The sequence below is a fragment of the Camelina sativa genome, chromosome 5 (assembly GCF_000633955.1).
Source record: "Camelina sativa cultivar DH55 chromosome 5, Cs, whole genome shotgun sequence".
Lineage (NCBI taxonomy): Eukaryota > Viridiplantae > Streptophyta > Magnoliopsida > Brassicales > Brassicaceae > Camelina > Camelina sativa.
In genome coordinates this window covers 6,955,980-6,982,177 of record NC_025689.1, presented here as the reverse complement: position 1 = coordinate 6,982,177, position 26,198 = coordinate 6,955,980, and the positions used below count along the sequence as shown (strand labels likewise).

At 34.7% G+C, this 26,198-nt stretch overlaps 7 protein-coding genes across 8 annotated transcripts; 5 read left to right on the top strand and 2 right to left on the bottom strand.

Moving 5' to 3' along the window:
* Nucleotides 147-2,202, top strand: LOC104785902 (CAAX prenyl protease 2). Its single transcript, XM_010511187.2, has 8 exons — nucleotides 147-385; nucleotides 685-732; nucleotides 831-1,037; nucleotides 1,199-1,310; nucleotides 1,403-1,474; nucleotides 1,563-1,625; nucleotides 1,720-1,797; nucleotides 1,885-2,202. The coding sequence occupies exons 1-8, from the start codon at nucleotides 176-178 to the stop codon at nucleotides 2,016-2,018; spliced, it is 924 nt and encodes a 307-aa protein (XP_010509489.1). The 5' UTR covers nucleotides 147-175; the 3' UTR covers nucleotides 2,019-2,202.
* Nucleotides 3,501-5,091, bottom strand: LOC104785901 (protein LITTLE ZIPPER 4-like). Of its 2 annotated transcripts, none has more exons than XR_767429.2 (2): nucleotides 4,858-5,091; nucleotides 3,501-4,175 (listed from the first exon to the last, which is right to left on the bottom strand). XR_767429.2 is itself a non-coding variant. In XM_019245456.1 (2 exons), the coding sequence occupies exon 2, from the start codon at nucleotides 4,162-4,164 to the stop codon at nucleotides 3,955-3,957; it is 210 nt and encodes a 69-aa protein (XP_019101001.1). In that variant the 5' UTR covers nucleotides 4,165-4,175; nucleotides 4,293-4,845; the 3' UTR covers nucleotides 3,501-3,954. The 2 variants fall into 2 exon arrangements, 1 of the variants encoding a protein (XP_019101001.1); XM_019245456.1 differs by lacking the exon at nucleotides 4,858-5,091 and adding an exon at nucleotides 4,293-4,845.
* Nucleotides 11,151-13,657, bottom strand: LOC104785899 (uridine nucleosidase 1). Its single transcript, XM_010511186.2, has 9 exons — nucleotides 13,252-13,657; nucleotides 12,813-12,928; nucleotides 12,648-12,707; nucleotides 12,339-12,521; nucleotides 12,156-12,260; nucleotides 11,972-12,068; nucleotides 11,770-11,877; nucleotides 11,548-11,683; nucleotides 11,151-11,451 (listed from the first exon to the last, which is right to left on the bottom strand). Exons 1-9 carry the CDS (start codon nucleotides 13,355-13,357, stop codon nucleotides 11,343-11,345), a joined length of 1,020 nt encoding a protein of 339 aa, XP_010509488.1. The 5' UTR covers nucleotides 13,358-13,657; the 3' UTR covers nucleotides 11,151-11,342.
* Nucleotides 16,709-17,934, top strand: LOC104785898 (zinc finger A20 and AN1 domain-containing stress-associated protein 4). The gene is made up of 2 exons (XM_010511185.1): nucleotides 16,709-16,831; nucleotides 17,031-17,934. The coding sequence occupies exon 2, from the start codon at nucleotides 17,101-17,103 to the stop codon at nucleotides 17,599-17,601; it is 501 nt and encodes a 166-aa protein (XP_010509487.1). The 5' UTR covers nucleotides 16,709-16,831; nucleotides 17,031-17,100; the 3' UTR covers nucleotides 17,602-17,934.
* On the top strand, nucleotides 19,599-21,539 carry LOC104785897 (GDSL esterase/lipase At2g36325). Its single transcript, XM_010511184.2, has 5 exons — nucleotides 19,599-19,723; nucleotides 19,823-20,047; nucleotides 20,347-20,627; nucleotides 20,829-21,132; nucleotides 21,201-21,539. Exons 1-5 carry the CDS (start codon nucleotides 19,663-19,665, stop codon nucleotides 21,401-21,403), a joined length of 1,074 nt encoding a protein of 357 aa, XP_010509486.1. The 5' UTR covers nucleotides 19,599-19,662; the 3' UTR covers nucleotides 21,404-21,539.
* Nucleotides 21,792-23,729, top strand: LOC104785895 (CASP-like protein 4A3). The gene is made up of 3 exons (XM_010511182.2): nucleotides 21,792-22,439; nucleotides 22,683-22,818; nucleotides 23,337-23,729. Exons 1-3 carry the CDS (start codon nucleotides 21,907-21,909, stop codon nucleotides 23,529-23,531), a joined length of 864 nt encoding a protein of 287 aa, XP_010509484.1. The 5' UTR covers nucleotides 21,792-21,906; the 3' UTR covers nucleotides 23,532-23,729.
* LOC104785896 (GLABROUS1 enhancer-binding protein-like 3) lies at nucleotides 23,925-25,842 on the top strand. The gene is made up of 4 exons (XM_010511183.2): nucleotides 23,925-24,326; nucleotides 24,417-24,707; nucleotides 24,832-24,939; nucleotides 25,031-25,842. Exons 1-4 carry the CDS (start codon nucleotides 24,141-24,143, stop codon nucleotides 25,649-25,651), a joined length of 1,206 nt encoding a protein of 401 aa, XP_010509485.1. The 5' UTR covers nucleotides 23,925-24,140; the 3' UTR covers nucleotides 25,652-25,842.

The following is a 26,198-nucleotide window of genomic DNA, read 5'->3' as shown; positions in this document are numbered from 1 at the left end:
CTTTTTATAAACAAATAATTTTTGAAGGGCCCAATGGATCTCATCGGCCCAGTAAATTATACGATAACGTGGCGGGGTGTAATTGGTTGAAGACCGCCGGACTAAGATTCAACCAGCGGTGACTTCGACTAGACGGTGACTTTTTTTGCCGGGGCTCCTTCGTTCCCAATTGATTATGGCCGTCGATGGGGAGAGTGTGTCGATGCCGATGGCGGTGTCTGCCTGCGTCGGTATGGCGCTGTTCTATGTTTTGATTCTTTATGCTCCCACCGTGATTCTCCGTCTCCCGTCGGCTTCTTCTTATTTAGAATTTATGATTCGGAGATTTATCTGCGCTGCGGTTTCTACTTTAGCGTCTCTCGTCTTCACAGCTTTTGTACTCCCGGTAAGCTTCTCTCTCTGGAAGTCCTATTTCACGATTTGAAGTTGAACTCTCCGTTGAATCTGTAATCGAACTAAGTCAAAGCTATACGAAGCTAGTTATATAGTATGAACTAAGCCACAGTGTCTATGTAATCGATGAAGAAAAGATGAAAACTAGATGCATTTGGTTGATGTATGTGTTAATGGTTCACATGGTTCTTGTTAAAAGATTCATGACTATGATATGTGTTTGATACAATGCAACACTAGTTACAAAAGTCACTGAAACTTGTCATCCCTTTTTGCTCGAGTTAATGTTAGATAAAAAGCTGGGAGGCATCTGTTTATGGCATAAGGACTGATCATTTGGTAAGTAAAGCTCTTTGTCACAATGTGTTTACTCGTAGGCAGTTTGCTTGTTTACACTTTTTTTATCTTATAAGGTTTTGTTTTGTGATATGGAACAGTGGCAAGGAGTAATCTATCCTCTTCTATTGACCTCTCTCATTTATGCCGGATCTTTGGTCTCGAAATTGTTATTGCTCTTGGAATCATGGAAGGAGACTGGTGGAGGGTGTAGCTCCTTTAATAACATCATAAGCTTTGTCCAAACAATCCCTTCTTCGGTAGTGACAGGTGCTTCTAATGTTTCCGTTTGGCGCAATTTTATCGTGGTAATTTTTCTGTTGGCCATCTCTATTAGCTTAACTGACAATTCTGCATTAAAACTGCATAAGACATGATTTTGCTATGCTTTAACTGTCACTTTTATATGCATAAGACGAAATCGAGCAAATTATTGTCTGTTAGATTTGGCATTTCTTGTGATTTGCAGGCACCAGTAACCGAGGAACTTGTTTTCCGAGCCTGTATGATACCTTTGCTTCTGTGTGCTGGATTTAAGATTTACAGTGCCATCTTTCTCTGCCCAATTCTCTTTAGCTTGGGTTTGTTTCTTTGTTTCTCTATGATAGAAAGTTTACAACTCAACTGAGATGAAAATTGCTGGATTCGTCTGACTTCTGTTTGTTCTGTGCAGCCCACTTAAACCATTTTAGAGAGATGTACATCAGGCATAACCGCAGCTATCTCAGGGCTTCACTGATTGTTGGTATGTCCCAACTTTAATCTTTGCCATCCTTAAGTCATAACAATAATGCTTGTTAATAAGTCCTGAGCTTCACTTGTTCGTTGATCAGGTCTTCAGCTTGGTTACACAGTCATTTTTGGTGCATATGCATCTTTTCTCTTCATTAGAACCGGTACATTTCTCGCATTTATATTCGTTACATGTAAAGCCCTTCTAAAGTTGGCCTTAATGATGATGATGTCTCTTGCATTGCGTAATATTGACAGGACATCTCTCTGCTCCTTTATTTGCTCATATATTCTGCAACTACATGGGATTGCCTGTGCTATACGCAAGAGGAAAGGGTAAGACATAAATTTCAAGGTTGTTTGTTTAACAAATGCAGACACAGAAGAATTAAGCTATAAAGATGGTCATGGTTCTTCTCTCAGGTTTGGTGAGTCTGGCGTTCTTAGGCGGTGTGGTTGGGTTCGTCTCACTTCTCTTTCCTTTAACTAAGCCTCTCATGTACAATGACAGAACCGACGATTGCCCTTGTTGGTTTGGCTATTGTTTGTGGAATTGAACACATCTCCTGGTTTATGTTTTCAAATTTCCACTGATCATGTCTCAGAATCTATTTGGATACACACAGTATTTAAGTCATGGTCTTTTACTGCAAGCTAATGTTCTTGATAGCTTATGTAGTTTTACTTTTGTAAGTATTGACTTCTGTAATTAGACAAAAACAATCAAAAAAATTTATAATGGTTAGTGTCTCCAAAATCAATGTGGCTAATTGTCCCATTTTTTTTCGGTAATAATCCTAGAGATAGGAAAAGGATGGTCTAGTAAGATGTAACATCACAAAGTCTTACATAAAGGTCCTAAACTATATTGTCCAATGTCAATATGCCAAAATTCATTTTTTAATTTTTTTTTGAATAGAGAAACAATGATTATAAATTGAACGGAAGTCCATAAGCTTGCATCAGAGAGATTCAGAAGATGATGTCTTGCATGATATTATTCCATAGAGATTTTGAGGGGTAATCATCAAACGGAATAATTTTCTGGAGATTATTTTTTCAAAGTTGACTTTCAAAGTCTGAGTTTACCATGATGATATTCACTTAGATGTTACGAAAATTATGTTTCTAGATTCGTAGGTGTCTCTGTAATTTTCTCACTAGCACTTGAGTGAGTTCTATGCGACATTCCTACGAAATTTGAAGAAGCTGGTTTGGATTTATAGGTCAAGAAATTGATGTGTACTCCAGTATGTGCTTGTGTGAACTTGACACGATGATCTAAGGATATGAGTGATCCCTCAATAAGACATGTGGTTGGGGCGGACGACGTACGTCCCAACCAAAGATTTTGGTGAAGGACAAGAATGAAATAGAGTCGAAACTTTTGGCTAAGGTCGGGTAAATCTTTTGTGTGAGATGTGTGATGTTTATGAGTCAAAGATGTAAGAAAAATCATCTCCAGCGAACACAAAAAATATCCCTACACTGTAATAGATTCACTAGTTCTATACATTTGCATGATTTTAAAAAGTTGAAGACCAATACTATTATGAACATTTGCAATACTATATTATGAACATTCATAAACCAAAATTGTTTAAAAAGGAGGCAATAATTAACATTTTAATATGCACATGATCTAATAAATACAGTCAATAGGACACAACTTTGATCACGTGATTTAAAATTGGTACTTTGGTAGTAACTACCAAGTACTTATGTTCTTCTAAACACACTTTTCTCGTAGCTTCTGGTATCCCTTATGGACCTTATCACTACTTTATCCTTACATAACTTTTGGTAATTAAGAGAAAACAAACTGCTTTATAATTTATATACTATTACTTTAAAATTTTTGGTTGAGGACCTTCAGGTTATAGAACTCCTAACTAACATAACTGTGACAGAAAGAAACTACAACCAATGTCATATGTTATTAATTACTACCCTTTACAATTTGTTATTTCAAGACCATGTAATTTATTTTAAAAAATTAAAGGAAAATGTAGAACCCAATAACAAAAGGGATATTAATAAAAAAATGTAAAGATACTGGTTGTTTAAGTTAAGAGAAGAGCTCAGAAGGGTACAATGTAGTCTCCCAGAATCCACCATGTCCTAAACAACCAAACCCCACATGAAAAGGCAAAATAGAAAAATCTAATTAACATATAAATGGAAACAAAAGTAAAATATCCCTGAGAGAAGAAGAATAGGTCAGAGAGAGCACACAACGCTTCTGTCCTTTTTCTAGTAAATCAGGAACAAAGAAAGAAAGAAGAACCCACCAAATATAAAAATTTAAAAAAACTACTCGATAATTTATAATAATAATAATACTACCACTAATAAAACTATTCTTAACTAAGTTTTTTTTTCCTTACATTACTACACCAATAGAAGAAAAGAAAATGATGATATAGGGTTCTTCTAGTTAACCGAATCCAAATCTTGTCCTAAAGAGTTCTTGTTGTTGTTCCATGATCAGGATTAATGTCCAGAAGCAGAGCTTGATGATGAAGAGAGATTGTTGTTGTTGTTGCTTCCTTGGTTTGATGATCCATTGGAGAGCTTCTGTTTGAGTTCGAAGAGGAGTTCTTGATTCTCTTGATTCAGAATCTGAGCTTTCTTCCTCAACCTCTCGTTCTCCTTTATTATATAACAGTTTTGCAAGTACAGCTTCGAGTTTAGCCTCTCCATGTCGACAAGTTCTGTTTCTTCCAACAAAAAAGAATGTGAAATTATGTTACAAAAAAAGGAAGAAGAAGAAGAGAGATTTAATAAAGATTTCGTGAAATGATTATAGATAGTTGCGGTTAAATCATTACAGCACCACATGGGTTGTGCAGCTTCACACGTTTAATGAGAAAATTTACATTAAGCAAAAATCATGACCGCATTTATTTCGGTTTCTACCAAAAAATGTTCAAAATGTTTCTTTTCTTTAAAGAAGAATCAATGATCAAACAGAGGAACAATCATGCTCTTTTTTTTTTGTTGCGAGGATAAAAGAAGAAAAAAATAAAGATAAAGCAACACCACAACAATGAGAACAAAAATAAAGTAATGATGATGCAGTAACTATAATGATGAAGTTTCATAACAAAAATACAAAATAAAAAACACCAAAACAGAGCCGGTACAAGCAAAAAAAACAGAACAAAAGGAATTTTTATCGTAAAATAAAAAGGAGAAGAAGAGAGTTTTTGAAAAAGAAAAACAAACAAATAGCGTTTATTCGGTTGCCTTTGTCTGAAAGAAAAGGATATAAAGCTTTAAGATTTTCCAACAATTTAAAGTTTGTTATAAAGAAGAAGAAAAAAATAGTTGGGTTGTTGTTATGGAAAATGATAATCACGTTGCTTGTACGTGAGGGGAGTGAGAGAGGTTTACCTTTAGGGTTTAGGGGAAGAAGAGACTTAACTAAAATCGAAAGGAAGTGGGTTTATGTTGTTGTAAGTAAGAGAGAGAGAGATTGTATGAAATGTATGGAAGGTAGAGGGACAAAGAGAACAAAATGAAGATAGTGTCTCTTATATAGAACTCCCAAAAGCTAGAGAGAGAAGAGAGTGAAAGGGGACATGCTTCTCTCTCCTGACACAACAATCATGCTTTGTGTTGTGTTTATGCTTAGATGGCGGCCGATTTCGCAGCTCTATATTTTTTCTTTTCTTTTTTGTCTTTTTTTTTTTCTTAAATAACAATAATGATTTGTGAGGGAAAGAAAAAAAAAAGATTTGTGTTGCGTCATGTGAATGATGATGATCGTAAGAGGAGAAGAGTGATAAACTTGAGGAGGGTTTGGTTTGGTGTATGAGATGTGCTGTTCTTTCTCTTTTCACCATGTACATTCCCGACTCGCCAAGTGAAGTAATATCGTTTTGATATCATAGACCAAATAAATCTATAAATGTCATTACAATATCAAAATGATAGAAGTTAATCCTACAACTCCAAATTTATAACCAATTCATGGTAATACAATGATTTGAAAAGATTCACTTTTGGATTAAGATACCAAATTTGAGTTTTCGTACTCTGATTTCAATCATGATTGGTTATTGTGTATTTGTAAATTTTGTTAAGCTCTTTCATGTGTTACCACATGGATTCAAATCCACAAATGCATGTTTTGTAGTAGGGAAAATAAAACTCAACCAAGATGACATCTGCACGAGAATGGAAGTCATAATGTTGGTGGTAAAAAAAACTAAACTAAAGAACAGTTCTTACTACTTACTAGGGTACCCTAAAAACCAAATTAAATACGTAGACCGGCTTGGGTTGATAGTTTTAGATAGGAGGGGGTAATTTTGTAGCAAGGAAAGGGTAAAGATGGTAATTATAGAAGAGGGTGAAACGAGTTATTGAGTGAAAATGATGATGATGATGAAGGGGAGGGCTATATAGGCCGTCGTCCCCCAAAGATTCGCAATGATGGTTTGGGATTGGTTCGAACCATATCATAATCATTCATTATTCAATTTAGACCATTTTCATTGCTCTCTTTACTACTTTCATATCCCGGTTTGGTCTATATTGGTTTAGTCAACACTACTCATCATCAGCCATAATAACACATCTTAGAAGGTGAGTTCGTGTTCGATTTTTCTTCATGACCCTTTCATCATCCCTTCATTTAGATAAAGATCGAAATTATTAAAAAGAGAGAAATTATGAACGAGGAAAGTTTTGGGACCCCAAGAAAAAAAAAAAAAAACTCTCTCCATGGGTTATGAGTGTGCCACAGCGTGAAGCATCATAGTTTACAAGGTGGATTGTTTCTGTTTTATGGTCAAATCTTAATCATGTAGCTTCATTAACCATATATCTTCCCTCGTGGACCTCGTTCGGTTACATAATAATACGAATTATTGCACTTTCACGTTTATAATTACTTTCTCTTTATCAAAATCTTGTGATTTGTTTTTGGCGTTTATTATTTTTATTCACGTATTAAATTCATGTTTTGTGAGCGGTGAAATTGTGTGTTTCCGTTTTTTGCCTTTTGTGCTAAGCATTCAATGACTTTAAAATTCAAAACATAACTTCGAACTCATAATTATTATGTGTGTCTTGAAATAGAACTACAAATAAATTAAAAAATGGAAGCAAGAAAATATATAAATAGTGGTTGCACTACTTGCTTACATCAAAGGCAATGATAATTAATAAGTAGGGGAGGTGTGTATGTGTGAGTCATGAGTCATCTCATCCATCTTATTATTTGTTAGGAGAGTTTGAAATCACATTTTTGCCCCCATATGGTTTGGTACTTTGGTTCTTCTCTTCATCTTTTTGTATCTCTCCGTTTCTTGCGGATGTGAATAATTATGATTAGCCTTAAAAAACTATCTTTTGTCCTTTAAAATGGTTTCTTCTATTTCCTTTCTCTTTTACAAGTCATCGTTAACAGTTCCGATGATTGTAATGTGACATAAAAAAGGTTGGTATTAATGCTTTATCAAATATTTTTAAAAAGATTCAACAATCACTTATGTTTTGATAAATAGTTGTGTAAACAAGTACTCTTATATCTATATAGTATTAAATAGTTATGCTACATTAATTTGTTGTATGTGTAGGACATTAAAATGTATGGTCTTGTATGTTAGATTGTGTGAGTATGAAACTATTTCCCACTTTTAATCATTGTAATTTGTCATCATTTCGTCCCTTTAGAACTTTATTTCTTTTTATGTTTTGGGTCTCCATAAGGTAAAGTGCGTCCATTTGCATTGCATGGAAACATTATCATAACATCTTCTATTTTTTTTAAAAATATACAACGAATATTTTATAAAGATTTTGTGGGGTGGAGCACTAATGATATACATAGGTCTGAAGTATATTAATTAAGAGATAGAGTGGGCTCTTTAGCCTCTTTTTGCAGGTGACACATATATAGCACACAGATGAATGTATAATACAAACTAATGATCAAAATCCATTTATACACTTTCAATTTATATATGTAATACTACTTACAAAATTTCTTTCAAATTTTAAATTGATATGTACACTGATCCTTTTTTTTTCTTCTACATATTTGTTCATACACGGTTTGAATAAAAAATTTCCTTAAATCAGGGCAAAAAAAAGAAGTAATATATATTCTTGTTCTCCGATCCGGATTTACGATCCTTTTTTTTGTTAAATTATCATTATTCATAGTTTCATACGGTCATACCTTTTTAATATATACGATTTGGACGGTTATACTTTGTTTTTCAAATAATCCTCAATCACCTTAATGAAGTTTATAAACTTGTGACTCAATTATCTTATCAACATGTGTCAGGAATTTGTAGTGCTTCTATCTACGCCCACTCAAGTTTAACAAATCATGCATCTTTTTTGCATGGTGTTTTGGAACTTGCCATGCAAATTTTTAAAAATTATATATCAATATGGTGGGATATAAGTTTTTTTTTTTTTGTGTTCGTTTAGTAGAAAATTTTATAACCTTAACTCTAGAGTTTTTATCTTGTTCCTGTTAGTTGTGAAGGCCTAAATTATTAACCTCAGATAAAACTCAAAATCGTGACAAGGAATACTCAATTTTCTTAAACAAATGTTACGTTCAACCAAACAAGCTATCTAAGTTTTAAAATTAATTATTTATCAAACCAAAATTAAAATTTATTCTTAGAATTTATTATTCAAGCATTGCGCTTTCTCCCTGCATTTTGGGGTTCCACTTTGTTTTGTTTTGTCTACACATTTTTATGGTTACTGATTTTTAATTTCATAAAAGGCAAAAAAAGTTATATAAAATGAATTAATATATAGGAAGATATAAAGAGGAAGCATCGTGTTAACTTTGCTCTCTGGGTGTTACACTATCGTGCAAAATTTTATCTTTATGCACATGCGCTACTTTATATTAGGATATATATAAACTATTAGGTGTAACAACTAACAAATCCATCTTTGTTTCCATGTTATGTGGATTCATGGATTTTTCCCACAATGAATATTCTTTTAAATATAAGTTCGTTTAGTGCACATCTATTTGTAAACGTAAGTTATCAAAGGGACGAATTTATACCAACGTTTTAGTAACTCCATGAAATGTGTTTATGCAAAATTATGGTGGAGGCCGGAGGTTTTCCTAGTAGGTGAAAGTTGGTCGTTGGAGAGTTGATTAAGGCCCTATGTCCCGGAGTAAACATTAATCAAGATCGCTCAAAACACTTAATTATATTCCAATATTGAAATCATATATAAGAGGTTCGGAAAGGGATTAGAAAATATGGCATAAAGCATATAACATGATGTACGTACGTCCGTACTAAGTTTAGTGTGTTTTCAGTGTTTTATCTCACTAAAATGTGAGAGAATGGTTATTGGATTGACTTTAGGATCGATTTGGATGAATCAGCCTCTCCCTTAAATGATCATTCAAAATTTAAATTTATCAGATAATTTTAATTCGCATACTATATGTATGAATCAACATATTATGCGACTTATTCCTATATTAAATTGGCTTACATAGTAGGTTTCTTCATGAACTCACACGCGTGTGTGATGGCATCATCGGTTGTCATATGTGCAAAGTGCATTTGTTTCTGCTACGTTCAGTAGATTTCGAGGTTCAGTTAGTACATTCATGTGAAACGGTTAACGACATACAAGGTGATGTTAGAGTTGAACCCATGCGGGAGTGTCGAACACTATAAGTGGTCACAACGTTAAAGTAAAGATCTACTATCTTTTTTCTTTTTTGCACTCGTTAAAGTGTAAAGATCTTGTTGCTTAAATTTTTACGTGCATGATATATATACATTAAAAAGTGCATGAAATATACCAAGTTTGAAAATTAGTAGGGAAGGCATGAATTAAAATAATCGATTAATTTATCATCAATAATATGCGTTTGATTTTGTAAGAGTTGCCTATAAACTAACTCGATATTTATACATCAGAAAACAAACTAGATATTGAAATAGTTTGCACCTAGAGGTGACAAGTGGATCGTGTATAACTTCAAAGACCTTTTTCGGCTAGGTCTGGCTTAGTGTTTGAGCCAATGAGAATGTAAAATTCATGGACAAACGATAAGGTCTGGAATTAAAACCATACAAAAAATATGACTAATCAAATATTTCATCAAGTCTAGTGTCTCTAAAGCTGAAAACATTATAATCCAGTTCTTCAACATCTTATAAATTGGGTCGTAAGTATAGAGTATAAATGAGTTGAGTAATAAATGAAAAACCTAAGAGAAGGGAGACAAAATGGGTCTTAGGTAATCACGAATTAGAAGTAGGAGTAGCTGCCCAGTCTCATAGTATAATAAACACCTTCTTCTGTAGCATCCAATGATGACAAACAAAACCTCTCTAATTATACAAAGCCCTTTATTCTCTCTTCTTTTTTACTCCTTTTTCTAACTAGTGCAATTATCCAATTTCTACTACTTTTTCAGCGTATCTTAAATACCATTTACTCAAAATTAGTGAAAAGGGGGAAAAAAGAAAAAGAAAATCTGACCTCATGATTTAAGGAAGTTATTGAGTCAAGGACGACCAAAAAAAAAAGAGAAGATATGGAGTTAAAATGCCAACAGTATGACATTTAATAGTACACCACTAATTTTAGAGATGAAATTTTTTATGTATATGAATATTTTTTACCCTCGGTAAATCACTTTTCAAAATTCAGAATCAAATAATTTACTCTTACATCTCATCTCACTTCCGATATGAGATTCTTAACATTCCCAAAATCAAAAAGTTAAAAAAAAAAAAAAAATTATTCAACCAAATATTTCGTTTTTAAGTGTCCCAACTGTAATCAGTTTTAATTTGTTTGCAAGACCTCTTTACATGTGACAAAAAAGTATGCTCACATTGATGGATGATGCATACACATATATTTACTGTATATAGTTTGGATGTAATAAATGATTTACTATTTTCTTAATCGATTAAAAATATTTAAAGGGAAAAAGAGGTAGAAGAAGTACTCATGAGTACTAGTCCCCGACTTCATCATGATGATGATCAACATCATCCACAATTTTTGCCTGTAGATACAACTATAATCAGTTTTGTTTGCAAGACCTCTTTACATGTGACAAAAAAGTATGCTCACCTTGATGGATGATGCATACACACACATTTACTGTATATAGTTTGGATGTAATAAATGATTTACAATTTTCTAAATCGATTTAAAGATTTAAAGGGAAAAAGAGGTAGAAGAAAGTACTCATGAGTACTAGTCCCCGACTTCATCATGATGATGATCAACATCATCCACAATTTTTGCCTGTAGATACAATTATGCATAGTGAGCCCCAACTTGTTAGAACCATCTCTCATTAAATCCTCCTCCTCCTTAGTCTACCCTCTTTCACATGTTCCCACTCTATTCATTTTCCATCATAATGAAAACATTTAGATATTATCTTGATTGGCTGTGATTTATCAGCTAGCTACTTGTTATCATTGGCTGTGAACATACATTACGTGACACACTTGACACTTGTTGTTGTTCCTTCTCTCCTACTTGTCAACTACATTACTTTTCCGATACAGAGTTCGATTTATCTATCAAATTATAAGCCTAGATATCTAAATGTTTTCATGTTTCCACTTTTCATATTATCGATCTTATTGAGGAGACAATAACAGTTTCCACCAGTGAAAGCAAAAAACAGAGAGACAGAGACTAAGGAAACAAAGATAGTTTTCATTCATTAGTTTCTTTAAAAAAAATCCAATATACGTGGTACCATTTATACAGATCAAATACAGAGGATGAAATTGAGATCCAAGTTAGAACCAGAAGAATATGAATGTGATGATGCCATTATCAAATGAATATTCACACATTCTAAACGAGACTGTGACTTGGAACTCATCTTTTTATGGCTTCATCAGCTTTGCTTTGACATATTCCAGAACTCCTTCTACGTCGACTGTCCAAGCCACTGATATCGGTGAATATCCTACCCACGGATTGCTTCCGTTCCATCTGCAAGTTCCCATCAAAACCGTTATTTAGTAAAATGTCAAGAAGATTTCAAGTGCTTTTCTTATTTTGTTGAAGAAGATAAGTTTATTAAAAAACCTCTTGAGGCCTTGATCCATGAGCGTGTGGCCAACGCATATTCCTTGAGTTTCCACCCGTACGACACCTTTCTTGTATGTGAATAGATCAGGCCGTACAACAGCCACAAAGCTGACTGGGTCGTGGAGGAACACACCTGAAACCAGCAAACAACAAAACTTTTAAAATCAAAAACTGCAATATCTAAAGCATGTTTGGTTGTGATCACAGTTTCTTGCTTACCGTAAACACCATCAGATTTGACGTGCCAATCTCTGTAGAAATTGCACATATCGCTTAACAATTTAGCATGTTTCCCCTTGGAGTTACGCAGCTGTAAGAGGTCATCATCTGAAATAGATTAAAAACAGACACTTACTTTTTACAGGCTTTTATAATATGGAATCAAAATGCTAAAGGAGATGGATGGAAGAAGCTTCTTCACCTGATAGTTTAAGTTGGGTTGTGATGTTTATACCAACAACAGTAATATCTGCTCCAGATGTAAACACAACATCAGCTGCTTCCGGGTCACCATATATCTGCATAGAGAGCAGAGACCAACAAAAATGAAACTGGCATTTTCTTTTTCACTGACAAAAGAGGTTAGAGGGATGGGAGGGGTTTACATTAGCCTCAGCTGCAGGATTGACATTTCCCAAAGAAAAGAAGGCTCCACCAAGAACAACAATTTTCTTCACCTTACTAGCAAATGAACTATCGCGTTTGATGGCCTGAAACAAGAAAAAAACTTGTAATGGTCAAGACACAAATCATATATTAAGATTAAAGGAGGGGTTTATGATTCTTACTAATGCCAGGTTGGTTAGAGGTCCGAGGGCTAGAATGGTGACTTCCCCCGGGAATTCTGAGACCTTCTCATCTAGAAACTCAGCTGCACTTTTCTCAGATTTCGTTATACTTGGAGGAGGAAGTGAGACATCTCCTAGTCCATTTTTACCGTGCACAAAATCAGCAACACGAGGAATTCCACCCTGAATCCAACACACACCAAAGCCAGAAGTTCGAGCTAAAGTCACAAACGGGTTGACTTGATTCCCATATCAAAGATCTTGGCATAAATTAGGTTCAAATCCTTATCAGAGGAGAGAAGATGGTACCTTTAAAGGCTCAGAAGTACCTTCTGCGACAGGAACATCAGGGAAGCCAGCAATCTCACACTACACTTTTGCAAAAAACAACGAAAAGAGATCACAGACACATCCCAAAACATTTCAAAACAAGTTGTAATGAGTGAATAAATGATGGCATTGTACAATACATACCAGGAGTAAGGCATTACGAGTAGCATCTTGTGTAGTAACATTCCCAAACACAGTAGTCAATCCTAATATCTCCAGCTCCGGTGTTTGAAACGCCATCATTATCGCCATACTATCATCTAGTCACACATAATATATACACTAATAATGTTAGAACTGATCTTACAATCCACAATCAAACTCATTTGCAACAAAATAAAAAAGTCAACATACTTAAAAAAAGAACAATTTCCTCTAAATCTTTCTATCAAGCAAGCATCAGAGCATAAAGATCCAAACTTTTCAATCAAATAAAGTCACCATCTTGAGATTTCGATTAGACTCTAACAAAGTTGGAAGCTTTCTGAGGTTAAATCCTAACAAGCTCATCATCTAAGATCCATTTACTAAAACTTAATCAAACTCATCAAAAAAAAACAGGGCAAAAGAAGCTCACACTCACCGATTCCAGGGTCTGTATCAATAATGAGCTTCTCACGCTTGGAAGAGATACCGAAAACGTCACCGTTTGAGATCTTACCATTACAATTCTCCATACCACAAGCCATCTCTCGACGACGACGGAGATATAATAAAATCAAAAAGGTTTCTCACACCGGAATTATAAAACCTCTTGAAAACTCTTTCCGGATTTATAGGATACGTATCAGATTCAGAAGGGTCTCACCTTTTACTTTCCAGAATCTGTTAAACACAAGTTTTAGAAAGAAGTATATACCACAAATTTAATTTTTTTTTTTTTTTTTAATATAAGAGAAAGAAGAATGGAAGTGGATTAGTTATGAGATAAAAACAAGATTTTTATGGGAAAGAAGAAGACGAATTTGCTGAGTCGTCCCGTCCAGCCACGCTTTTCTTATTTCTTTTCTTTTCTTGTTTTTTGGATTGTGACAGATTGGTATGATTATTATTTGTTTCAATTTCACTCTAATTGAGATTATCCCTAACTTTTTTTTTTTTAATTTAAAAGCCATATTGTCCATTTTTTAAATCTTAACCCACTCATGCTAAACTTATCTTTCACGATAAACCCTGGAATATCTTCAAAAATAATTCTTTTTAACTTTTTATAAAAAGATTTTTTAAAAAATTAATATAGCTTTTTTGTTTGTTTCTAGATTAAAATGTAACTTTTGTGTGATTTGGACAGTTTGTTTAAAGAAAATAATAATAATGGAATAATCAAAAGAATAATAAAATAAGGATTCCATAGAATAAAATATATTAAAAAAATTACTATTGGATTGGGGAACTTGGGAGGAAGAAACCTAATTATTGTCAGATGTGCCAACTAGAGAGAGCAAATTGTTATTTTTTTTACATATGTCACCAACGACGACGACACGTTGACTAGACGTTTTTTACGTTCACGCATCTCCCCCCGATCAAAAATAATCAATCAATCATCTTCTTTACAGATTTCGACCTAACCAATTATTATTCCAGTTAGAGTTATTATTCTTCTATATGGGTTTACTTAGAATCTTAGCCCAAACTATCTTGGGCCTATATATGTACCATTTATAGGTATAACTTGATACTACTAGACCATGAACGTGATTTGTCCAAAGAAAGTTGCTGTCATCAGTTGTATGAATGTCCCAACCTGTGCATCAAAACCATCAATCTGTCAGTATATATTTTGTGTCAGCCAGAAAGGAATGTAAAATAATCGAATTAAATTTAGGATTATTCAAAATTATGTACGATATTTATAGATGCATATATCTTAAGGGTAATCTGTTTTTGGCGACTCTAAACTTTGCCTGAAAGTTTTTATCAGTTAAACTATTGACTTTGTTTTGTTGATGGTGGTTTGTGATATTTTTTCTCCAAATTATTACGATTACATTGTCTATATATATATATATATATATCATCTCTTAACAACTAACAAGAATCTATCCTCCACTCAATCTTTATGTGCTTAGGTAAATCATTAAATTTAAGGGTTACTGAACTGTAGAATAAACCCAATAATGGGTTAAATTAACTTTCCCATAAAGAAGAATTATAATGGTATCTCGACTCAGAAAGCACCAAAATTTGAGATCTGTCTAACTGCCAGAAAAAAAAAAAAAAAAAAAAAAAAAAAAAAAAAAAAAAAAAAAAAAAAAANTCAAACCATGGATAATTAGACATATCGACTAAAAGTTTTTCTACAAGTAATCTCACATTCCTATTTCCTAACATAAAGAATAACTATAAAATTATTGTGAGAAATGTTAGAAAGAAGGGGAAAAATGTTATAAAAACCATGCAGTAAGGAAGAACGATGACATGAAGTATTTTACAAGATAATCATGCAAGATTCCATTACTACCGAAACGAAAGGAGTCATCTCAAAACAAAATAAAAGTAAGGCCATTCATAATTAAGAAAAAGAAAAACCTAAGTTTTGGTGGGCGACATGCTCGGAATCAACAATGGTGCTATTGAAGATTTGAAGTTATCAAAAAATGATACGAATGCTCATTCACATGGCTAAGGAGTTGTATTTTCTTTTCTCAAGGATGTATGTATCCTCTTTTTCAGGCTATATTATACGGCATAACTAAATATGTAAAATCACATATAAAAGGGGTCATACGTAACATCCATATATATATCGAGGCAAGGCCGGAACCAATAGCAAATACATGCTCGTGATATATTTAAATCGAGGCATGCACCTTAAATAGTACATACAGAAGGATTGAGAAATCTGCCCGAACACATGTACAGATAATTAAATTAAAGACTTGTGAGGAATAATAAAAGAGAAAGACACAAACGAAAATTATAGCCGACATAAAACCAATAATGAGGGTTACATGTCAAAAGAAATCATAAACCAACAAAATTCGAAAGTAAAGTGGGAACATGGGACGGACGAGAGAATCTTGGCGGCCGTAAATGGGATTTATGCCGATTGTTATATAGCCCAACCTCCTCCATTATCTCTCTATTATATAAACAAGGTCCGGATCGGTTGAACCGGTGGGGTTTTCCATTATATTCGATATCATGAAGAAAAAAAAGGTTCAAAAAATCTATAGAGTCAGTCCAGTTTGTAAAGAAGTTATCTATAAAATATTGTGTAGAAACAATACTAGAAAAATCACATAAAGACTTAAAAAAAGTTATAAACCACTAAACTATATATATGGTTTGATATAGTGATAAAGAAACTAGTCACCTTGACAAAGACTTGGATAAAATGCAACTTGGTACCAAAAACAGTGATATATATAATAACTTATCAAAATGGAAAAAACAAAAACAAATATCATCCGATTGTGGGCAAATTTTATTGTTGGTATATGCCCCATATGGTGGTGACATCGGAGGGTATGTGCACATACACAAGTATATTACTAATATTATATCAAGTCTGATTGAAGAGGAGAGAGATGCTAGAAGATAAGATCACTAGTGGATCAAGGAAAGAAAGGCTAGACTTCAAATTTGGCTCCTCTTCCAACCTGTCTTTTTCACATATTTTTTCTTAGCACGCAATACTACATTTTGTAACATCCATACACATTAATTCCAACATATAAAATCATATAAATTTTAGGTTTATCATATACTATTTCTTCACTTGAGAGGAAGAAATCAAAAGTTACATAGGGACAGTCCATGGTAAAAGAAAAAAATGATCCAAATTGAAAGAAAAATGTCTTGACTTTTGAATATTTTGTGTTGTAGATTAATATTCCGAGTTTTGTGGTATAAATCATATCATAAAACACGGTTTCAAAAAATCAATAATAGAATTTGGCACCAAACAAACAAACAAACAAAACATTATTATACATATAGAAAAATAGACCTCTCTCAAACAAAAGAAAAAAAAAATATCATAGAATTAAAGAAAGATTATAAATTTTAATTTGTCCTCCAACCATACCATACATCATCATCATCGTCTTCATCTCTCTGTTTTAAGCATATGATATATATTGCTTCTCTCTTCTCTTATCTCTTCTCTCTCCGTTTCACCCCATTATAGAGAATCCAGTGAATCAACCAACAAACAGGTAACAACAACAACACCAAAAAAAAAACAACAATCTCTCTCTCCTCTTTTTAAATCTCACAATCTCTCTTCTGTGTTCTGTTTTTTTATTCATCTCTCTGTTTTGGTTACCGAGAAAACGCAGGAAACATTTCTTGCAAAAACTCTCTCGGTGACCATTTTTACCTAATCTTATTTTTGTTCTGTCTGTTCTGTTTCAGATTTGATCACTTCTTCCTCCTACAAAGATCTGTGTCTTTTAAAAGAATTGTCGAAAGATAAAAATATATTATGGCGGAGGAACATAGATGCGAGACACCAGAAGGACATCGTCTATGTGTAAACAACTGTGGTTTCTTCGGAAGCTCAACAACGATGAATCTCTGTTCAAACTGTTACGGCGATCTCTGTCTCAAACAACAACAACAAGCTTCCATGATATCAACCGTCGAGTCATCTCTCTCCCCTTCTCCTACTCCTTTGGTGATCGCACCTGTCCTTCACGATAACTACGCGGCAGAATTAGAGATCACGATCCCGACGAAGAAGGAAGAGGAGAAGAAGCCGATTCAAACGTCGACGGAGAGTCAGCAGCAACGGCCGAACCGGTGCACCGTGTGTAGGAAACGTGTGGGGTTAACCGGGTTTATGTGCCGGTGCGGTACGACTTTTTGTGGGAGTCATAGGTACCCTGAGGTTCACGGTTGCACGTACGATTTCAAATCTGCGGGTCGTGAGGAGATCAAGAAAGCTAATCCGTTGGTCGTTGCGGCGAAGCTTCAGAAGATATGAGAATCGGAGGCAGCGGAGGAGGAGGAGGAGCCGTTGACCCGCGATTTCGTAATTTTACCTTGAGAATGTTCTCGGTGGATCTCAGCCGTTCATTTATGTTTAAAAATACTTTTTGTATTATGGACACAGACGTGTCAAGCGGTTAAGGCTGAGATGGTTTCGTCATGAACTTTCAATTATTTTCTCTTTTTCTTTTTTTTTTTTCCTTACGAAATTAAAGTTTTTAATTATTATTATTATAAATTGTGTGGCTTTTGCTTGTGTAAAAAGGGGGAAAAAAAAAGAAAGAAAATATATAAAATTGTGTCTCGCTCTTTTTGAGAATTTGTTTTATACCCCCCGAGTTACCGACAATTTAAAGGCGGTTTAAATTCTACTAACCTTTTAACCGGTTTAGTCGAGCCGTTCAGAGTTTGGATATTTGATATGGACATTAAGCTCAAAATGTTTGTAAGCTTTTTAAAAAGGTCGGATCCATACCGTTAAGGACGATAGATGCATGCAGTAGTTTCGAATGTGTGGGCTTATTTTTATCTAAACGGTCAGCCGCCACTCGTGCTGCCTTTTGGGAGGGTGAGAGAAAGAGAGATTCCATTCAACTTCTCTAGAATTACTTGAGGTTGCATGCGTCTAAAGAAAGCCTTAAAGGTCCAACTAGTCTCCCCAATTACGCATGCTATCAAATATGCACAATCAGTGATCAAGGTTGCTTGGAAAAAAACAACCCAAATTGCCTTAAACATATATATGTGCCATATTTGAAAATATTTTGCCTTAATAGCAACAATGAAAAAAAAAAAAAAGACAAATGTATATCACCAAAGTGATTCACCTTATCCACAAGTACATTAATTTGTGATGATCTCGCAAAAAACCTATCCAATATAGCAAACACAATTCGCCACCAGTCCATGAACCATAAAAATTGCGTAAATGGTATGAACAAGGTAGAGGTTTCTGAAGGTACGTAAGTTTTGGGATCGAGGTACCTAGGATTTTGGAACATTAAGACTTCCATTTTTTCTTTTTGTAATTTACCCAACTATATTGGCTGTTTTCGAAATGGTTATTTATGAGAGTGTATTCGGGAAGATACCATGTGGTCGGTGTTTTACAAAGCTTTCGATAATTCGTTTTTATGCATGTTTTTTCCTTTTCCGTATGTTGGATCAGTCCGAAATATGTTGTTCAACTAGAAATTCTATGCTAATATATTTATTTTCAAATATTTTGAGCTGCATAAAACAAAAGGTCAAGTTATATAACTAATTAAAAAGAAATCAGAACACACTTCGAAAGTTTTAGTATATGGATAGTTAGAGTTCTCAACTAGTTGAATAATTATACTCTACAAAAAATATGTATTTCATATTTTTTGATCATTTTTATCAAATTAAGACGACTAAAACAAATTAACTACTTCTCGTCAAACAATTATTCCCTTTCTGTTTACATTGGGTCCAAATAACATGAAATGTCTAAAAGCATTTTTATCTTTAAATCAACACTTGATGATGAAGACCCACATAAACAAAAAACTAGATACAAAATACTTCAAATATATTTCATATTGATCTTATCAAAACATATTTATAATTTATAAGAGTTTTAATTGGATGAAGAAAGTCATACAAATGAACAAAAAAATTTATGTTTCTTTTTGTCAAATAATATTACTTTTTTTTGGTTTATTCATATTAGGTGATAGTCAGAAATGTTTGAACAAAATCTTCAGAACAATAAAAAGATCTAGTACAATATATTGCATATTTCATAAATCAAACTTAAAACTTGTGCTAAGAAACAAAAAAAAAAATCTTCAATAAAACTGGCAAGAAATATGGAAAAATATCTAAAACATGAAACTGGTGACACACAATATGTTTCTTTAAGAAACACAATTTATTCAATGCATGGAAACGGCTAAAATTGTTAAACCGTAAGCCAACATAAAAATCTAATAAGCCTCACACGCAAACTGGCTATCTCCTCGATTACCTATATATACGTTCAAGCAGTTTCATACCTATTCCATGCATAAACAAAACAATTTTGACCATCATGATGAACATATCTAAACTCACTCCTTGGTTTCTTTTCTTGTGTCTGACTCTTCTATCAGGTATACATATATAGCTTTTACTTTCTTCTTTTTGATCTGGTTAATTAATCTGTATATTTAGTTTAATTCATATTTGTTGTTGTTTCTTAATCGTTCTAGATTACAAGGTGAGAGGTTCAATATCTCCATCTAGCCAGAAGCCACGAGAAGGTGGCATTTTTGGTTTCAAACCTAAAACGTTGTTTGTGTTCGGAGACTCGTTCGCTGACACCGGAAACACACCTACTATGATCGCTGCCTCGTGGAAGTTTCCCAACGGAATCACTTTCCCGGGAAGGCCTACTGGTCGGTTCACCGATGGTCGTGTCTCCACTGATTATCTCGGTATGAAGTTCTTTTTTGCCAATAAAAATCACATACCAAACTACACCTGTGATTGTGGTTGCGTGTTTGATTATAGTTTGAACTGACTATAATGTGCGTAAGTCCTATAGTTGTTTTTATTGATATATTAATTAGTCCGAAAAATCAATCTGGAACTGACGAAATGTAGTGATTTATTGAAATATTAATTTATAGCGGTTAAATTGTATTCGTAATCAAGTTCATTATAGTTTGTTTCTAAATATTTACTACATGAAACATGTAGTTATTTACTTTGGACTCATATTATATACATGTAGCGAAGTATATTGGACTTAGAAAGCCGTGTGCATACAAATGGGGCAGATTCGGACGACCGAGACAAGCAGTCAAAAGAGGAATGAATTTCGCATTCGGTGGAGCTGGCGTCTTTGACACAATTTTCAAAGTAGTTCCTAACGCAAGTGTGCAGATCGATTCGTTAGAACAACTCATCCGGAGAAAAGTTTATTCATCGGCCGATCTCAACTCCTCCGTCGCTTTTTTCAGCATCGTCGGCAATGACTACCTTACTTACAACGGACGCAACGGTTCCGAAAAGGTATAAAAATCGTCTACGTTTCGATTAGGGTTATCAAAACTAATAAAAATTGATTGGTGGTCAAATTAGACAATGTTATGATTTAGGATTTTACATTCAAAGTTGAGCTTTTCGAGTTTAAAGTATAGTTAGGAAATTAAATTATTTTGTTGACTATTTTTTCTAAGAGTCTATCTACAAAATATAAAATGTGCATGGCAGGGTCGTCCAGCTTTCATAAGGAGAGTTGTGAAACAGATTTTGTTGGATGTGAAGAGAATTAAGGATTTAGGAGTAAGAAAGGTTTTGGTGGCTTTATCCCCACCGCAGAAATGTTTGCCAAAGCTTGCCACTCCTAAAGGCGGCTGTGACACCAATGACACCTCGACGTACCTTCACAACAGTCTTCTCCGTGAAGGACTGATCAAACTAAACGATAAGATGATTAAGAGTAATGATAACAGTTTCCTCGTGTTTGATCTCTACAATGCTTTTGTGACCATATTCAAGAACAAAGGAGTTCCAGGTACGTTATTTTTTTTAATTGTGTTGAAGTCCAAAAAAGAGGTGTATACGAATGTTTGGTTTGGGCAGGAGTTTCGAGATTTCCGGAACCATTGAAGTCATGTTGTCCAACAGAACGAGGCAAATCTTGTGGCGATGTAGGCATACATGGTGAAAAGTTGTTCACTCTTTGCAAAGATCCAAAATCATTCTTCTTTTGGGACAATGTTCATATCACTGACCAAGCATGGCGTTCTATATTTTCTCTTCTTCTACCTGATTCACAGTTTTGAAGTAAATAGATCAAAAATATATTCAACACAATTATCATTTTAATGATGTATGAGATTAATGAAATGTCTTCATAATGTTTTTTTATAACGATGTATCCCTTGCGTATATACATCAACGAAGCTAACATTAAATCAAATTCCGACCAAGCCATTTATTAGCTAGAGTCAAAACCAAGGGGCAGACATAGCAAATCAAAAATTTAGGGGAAGAATATTAAAGAAACAAAACTACAAAAGCAGCATACTCCCGAAAACTATAGGTACGAATTATCAAAATTAAAAAGTAATGGGGCAATATACTAAAAAGACCAAAAACATAGGGGGGCAAGTAGACAAAAGAATCTTGGAAAGTCTTCTAGTTTTGTTTGATTCTCATAATGACTTTTCCACTTTTGTTTTGTTCCTTTTTCGCTTCAATTTCACGCTTTTTTCCTAAATTCGATTCTGTGCTTTGTTAAAATCCTCAAACTCGTTTTTCAAAAGGTTTGATTTTTTTTTTTCCGATGAGATCTCCGACTAAGACGACACCGTCGATGTCTCCATCTTCAATTTCGACGGTGAAATCTCCACCTCCGTCTGATACTTCAATGGCCATAGTAGCTTTCGACAATTCCACTGGTCACCTCTCTTCGTCTCCATCGTCGCCACATTCTCTTGATCATTCCAGTGAATCGGAGAAGGAAGATGAGAAATGTAAACCCGAGAGTAGGAGAAACCAAAATCATTTGAAGATTGAGGAGACCCCATCTCCGATTGTGGTGGTTCACAATCACAATCACAATCACAATCGCTCTGTTAAAGAAGTGGTGACGACGAGGAAGAGTGCGAGAGTTGGTTCAGGGAGAAGTAGTGGGCAACGATCTGGAGCTGTTTCGGCTATCTTGAGAAGGTCTAGGAGGGAAGAGGTTGTAAAGTTTTCAGCTTTAGGGTTTCGGTTAAGTGAGGTTGTGTTGGCTTTGATTTCGTTCTCAATCATGGCTGCTGATAGAACTCAAGGTTGGAGTGGTGATTCTTTCGATCGTTACAAGGAGTACAGGTATGATTCTGTTTTGTGTTTGTGCTTCTTCTTCTTGTTTAGTTGGTGATGTTTCTTGAATCTAGAGTTTCAGGGTTTAGTTTTAGGGTTTAGGGGTTTAGAATGTTCAAGCTCAGTCACTAATGTTGGGGTATTTGATAAGCAGTTTGTGTGGTTCAAGTCTTATGTTTTGGTTGAACTATTATGATTTGATTTTGAGACTATACTGATATCTATGTGTTACTTTTTGATATCTGGTGACAGGTTTTGTCTGTCTGTGAACGTGGTTGCTTTTGTTTATGCTAGTTTTCAAGCATGTGACTTAGCGTACCATCTGGTCAAAGAGAAGCACTTGATTAGCCATCACCTTCGACCTCTGTTTGAGTTCATCATAGATCAGGCAAGTCCTCAACTTACTATTAGTCGCCATTCTAAAGAGCCTTATCTTGTACTCTCTCTATGGTATTCCTTTGTTACTTTCGTTCTTGTATAATCAACTTGGTTGCACTTCGGTGGTGAGAAGACTTGGTCATGGATAATTCCTTGTACTTTGACTTGCACTTTCAGCTGGTATGACCTTGTCTCCTGTGAGTCAAAGAAAAACACTTTGTGGTCAAAGTCCAATATTGTTACACTCATCAACTGAAACCTTTGTTAACATATAGCATATGTGGAATAGGATTTATCTTAGAGTTAAGGAAAAACATGGTGAAAGTGACTGCCTTACTTGTTTGACCAAGCTACTCTCTTCATTACATAATTGAATCTCTAAAGGTTACTTTTCAAAATAGCAAGCTCTCTAAGTCTACTGCAAAACATTTCAAAACCATACATAAACGCAGATCGAATTATGTATACAAAAGGTTTGTGTTCTGAAGAAGAGTAGTTGCTTTTTTTTTGTGTGTTGTGTGCTATCAGGTACTTGCATATCTGCTTATGTCTGCATCAACAGCAGCAGTGACTCGCGTAGATGATTGGGTTTCAAACTGGGGAAAAGACCAATTCACTGAGATGGCGAGTGCCTCGATTGCTATGTCCTTCTTAGCCTTCCTTGCCTTTGCTTTCAGTTCCCTCATTTCAGGTTATAACCTCTTTAACCAAGACTCTCTGTGATCCTCCCTACTTCTTTTTGTATAGCTTTCCACACTCCCTTGTGTGAATGTATAATAAGAAAAAAAAGATCAATATATATCTTAGCATTGTAATTATTGTTATAATATTATTGAATTTTTGTAGACTATAAACGTTTCCCAAAACTATGTAATCTTTGAGGTTAGTAAGAGAAGGTTAGTAAGAGAAGCATAAACCCTATTTTTGTCGTTGTTGTGTTGTCAAAGGTTACTAAAACCTGAACATATCTTAGCCAACTAATCAAAGACCAGAGCACAATGTTCTCGATCGTATAGTGTCATGAGACCTCAAGAAGGTCACACAATCTCAAAAAATAAAATTGAATTTTCAAGGGTTATTCTTGTGATTTGTGAATGGGTAGAGGGTAGTTTAGTCATTTTACATTTTGGACTCTCGGACTTCTCCTACGCCTGGAAAATATCAATCGTCGCCGAACAGTAAAGAAAAAGTTATGTGCTTTTGGTTCGTCTCTCTGATGAGGGGTTTTAAATAGAGAGGTAGAGAGAGACGCAATTCTCAGTTTGAGACAAAGCTAGGGTTTTTTAGTTTTTCTCACACCCAAAGTTTCAATCTTTCTTCACCGAATCAAGAATGGTTGCTACGAAGAGAGTTGGTGATCATAGCAACTCCAGCTCGGATGACTCCATCACGAGGAAACGTGACGATGATCACAGGACGAGAAAGCAACTGAAGACGACGACGACAAAAACTACATTGAAATCTTCCTCTGCTTCAAAGATGAATTGGTCTAAAAACGATGAGCTTGTCATTCTCGGGGTTAGTAAACTCTCTCTTTTGGCTCAGGTTGTTGTTGTCTAGTACTTTTATATTCTTCTTTTAGTTTACTGTTTTGTGTGTGTGAAATAGGGTATTGTGGACTATGAAATTGAAACGAAATCGAGTCACGGATCCGACTGGGCTGCGTTGTACCTTTATGTAAAAGATAATGTAGAAGCGAAGTTTTCGAAGAAGCAGTTCATTGATAAAGTCAAGAGGTTGAAGAGAAGGTTTATATATAATCAGGAGAGAACTAACGATGGGAAAGATGTTTCTTTTACTGATACTGATGATGATGAAATCTTTAAATTGTCAATGATGATTTGGGCCAAAAGTGAAACAGAACATGTTGTTTCTAATGAGGATATGGACCAAGCTAAGGTGAGTGTGTGTTCGTTCTGTTTCTACCACCAATCTCCTTTGCTACTATCTCAGAACATGATGTAAAAAATAAAGTTGTATTACGTAATGTGTAATGATTTTTAATGATCTTGTTTTGAATAAGGATGTTCCTTCTGGGGAGCAAGAGGGTAAGAGTGTGCCTTGTGCGGAGCAAGAGCGGGTGAGTGTAGAAATTGATAATGGTGAGAAAGAGAAATTGGACCAAGCCAAGGTGAGTGTGTTTGTTCTGTTTCTAATGCTTAAAACTTGTATTTTACTAATGCTTAATGAATTATTGATCTTGGTTTCTTGTTTTGAGTAAGGACGTGCCTTGTGCGGAGCAAGAGGATAAGGATGTGCCTGGTGCGGAGCTAGAGGATAAGGATGTGCCTTGTGCTGAGAAAGAGGATAAGGATGTGCCTTGTGCTGAGAAAGAGGATGAGGATGTGCCTGGTGCTGAGCAAGAGGATAAGGATGTGCCTTGTGCTGAGAAAGAGGATGAGGATGTGCCTGGTGCTGAACAAGAGGATAAGGATGTGCCTTGTGCTGAGCAAGAGCAGGTGAGTAACGAGATTGATAATGGTGAGCAAGAGATGATTGAAGAAGATGGTGTGGATGAGTTAGGTGTTATGGAGGATACACTTGAGTCTGTGATATCGTTTCAAAGTTTAGCTAAAAATGGTGAGAAAGATAAGAGTGAAGAAGATGGTGTGGGTGAGTTGGGTGTTCTGCTGGAGATACTTGAGGCGGATAAATTCTATCAAAACTGTAGTAAATATCAACAAAAATTGCTGCGTCAGAAGTTGGAAAACGTTGGAGCTGAGAGAAGAAAAGAGCTAATCGACGAGTGGAAAGCATTGCTTGTTCAGGAGATGAAATTGAGTATCAAGAAATTTAATTTCTTGGCAAAGATTGCAAACGCAGGAGTAGGAGTTTCTCCTTAAATCTGAAAGTAAGAAAATGTCTGCTTTTGGAGTGATTTTTATGTTTTTAGATTTCCTTGTACTATTGCTTTGGTTTGTGTTTTAAGCTTATGTTAAAAGGATTGTGGCTCCTTTTGTCTTATGGTTGTGTGTGTGTGTGAGTGTAAGTGTGTGTAACTTGTTATATCGAGTAATCCTTTTTGTTTCTTTTTTGGAATGACTCAACAACCCTGAACACTTGCCATTCTCACTGTTATTTCTTCATTCAGCTCATCATCAAATTAGTAATACTTTAGTGTCATAGTAACATTTAGAACTTTACTGCATCATATTCGTTTTGGGCTATAGGCTTAAAAAACGATTCTTTAGGCCTTACTACACTATTCTTGTTTTTCTGGTGTCACAATCAAGAAAGAAGAAGACACAAACACTTGCATCCAAGATTCGCATTTTGCCACATGCCATTACTTATCTTACCTTATCACAGATATTTTTTTAGTACTATACTCTCAACGAAGACCATAGGATCTAAATAATTTATAGAAAAAATACGGTAAAAAAAAAAAGA

Excerpts from the sequence above, each read along its gene's own strand:
- LOC104785902 (XM_010511187.2), top strand. The coding sequence starts at position 176 with ATGGCCGTCGATGGGGAGAGTGTGTCGATGCCGATGGCGGTGTCTGCC. Across the intron at positions 733-830 it reads GCATAAGGACTGATCATTTG|TGGCAAGGAGTAATCTATCC; the intron begins GTAAGTAAAGCT and ends GATATGGAACAG. Across the intron at positions 1,311-1,402 it reads CCCAATTCTCTTTAGCTTGG|CCCACTTAAACCATTTTAGA; the intron begins GTTTGTTTCTTT and ends TGTTCTGTGCAG.
- LOC104785901 (XM_019245456.1), bottom strand. The coding sequence starts at position 4,164 with ATGGAGAGGCTAAACTCGAAGCTGTACTTGCAAAACTGTTATATAATA.
- LOC104785899 (XM_010511186.2), bottom strand. The coding sequence starts at position 13,357 with ATGGCTTGTGGTATGGAGAATTGTAATGGTAAGATCTCAAACGGTGAC. Across the intron at positions 12,261-12,338 it reads CTCTAACCAACCTGGCATTA|GCCATCAAACGCGATAGTTC; the intron begins GTAAGAATCATA and ends TTCTTGTTTCAG. Across the intron at positions 11,452-11,547 it reads ATGGATCAAGGCCTCAAGAG|ATGGAACGGAAGCAATCCGT; the intron begins GTTTTTTAATAA and ends GGGAACTTGCAG.
- LOC104785898 (XM_010511185.1), top strand. The coding sequence starts at position 17,101 with ATGGCGGAGGAACATAGATGCGAGACACCAGAAGGACATCGTCTATGT.
- LOC104785897 (XM_010511184.2), top strand. The coding sequence starts at position 19,663 with ATGATGAACATATCTAAACTCACTCCTTGGTTTCTTTTCTTGTGTCTG. Across the intron at positions 20,048-20,346 it reads TGTCTCCACTGATTATCTCG|CGAAGTATATTGGACTTAGA; the intron begins GTATGAAGTTCT and ends ATATACATGTAG. Across the intron at positions 20,628-20,828 it reads GACGCAACGGTTCCGAAAAG|GGTCGTCCAGCTTTCATAAG; the intron begins GTATAAAAATCG and ends TGTGCATGGCAG.
- LOC104785895 (XM_010511182.2), top strand. The coding sequence starts at position 21,907 with ATGAGATCTCCGACTAAGACGACACCGTCGATGTCTCCATCTTCAATT. Across the intron at positions 22,440-22,682 it reads GATCGTTACAAGGAGTACAG|GTTTTGTCTGTCTGTGAACG; the intron begins GTATGATTCTGT and ends ATCTGGTGACAG. Across the intron at positions 22,819-23,336 it reads TTGAGTTCATCATAGATCAG|GTACTTGCATATCTGCTTAT; the intron begins GCAAGTCCTCAA and ends GTGTGCTATCAG.
- LOC104785896 (XM_010511183.2), top strand. The coding sequence starts at position 24,141 with ATGGTTGCTACGAAGAGAGTTGGTGATCATAGCAACTCCAGCTCGGAT. Across the intron at positions 24,708-24,831 it reads AGGATATGGACCAAGCTAAG|GATGTTCCTTCTGGGGAGCA; the intron begins GTGAGTGTGTGT and ends GTTTTGAATAAG. Across the intron at positions 24,940-25,030 it reads AGAAATTGGACCAAGCCAAG|GACGTGCCTTGTGCGGAGCA; the intron begins GTGAGTGTGTTT and ends GTTTTGAGTAAG.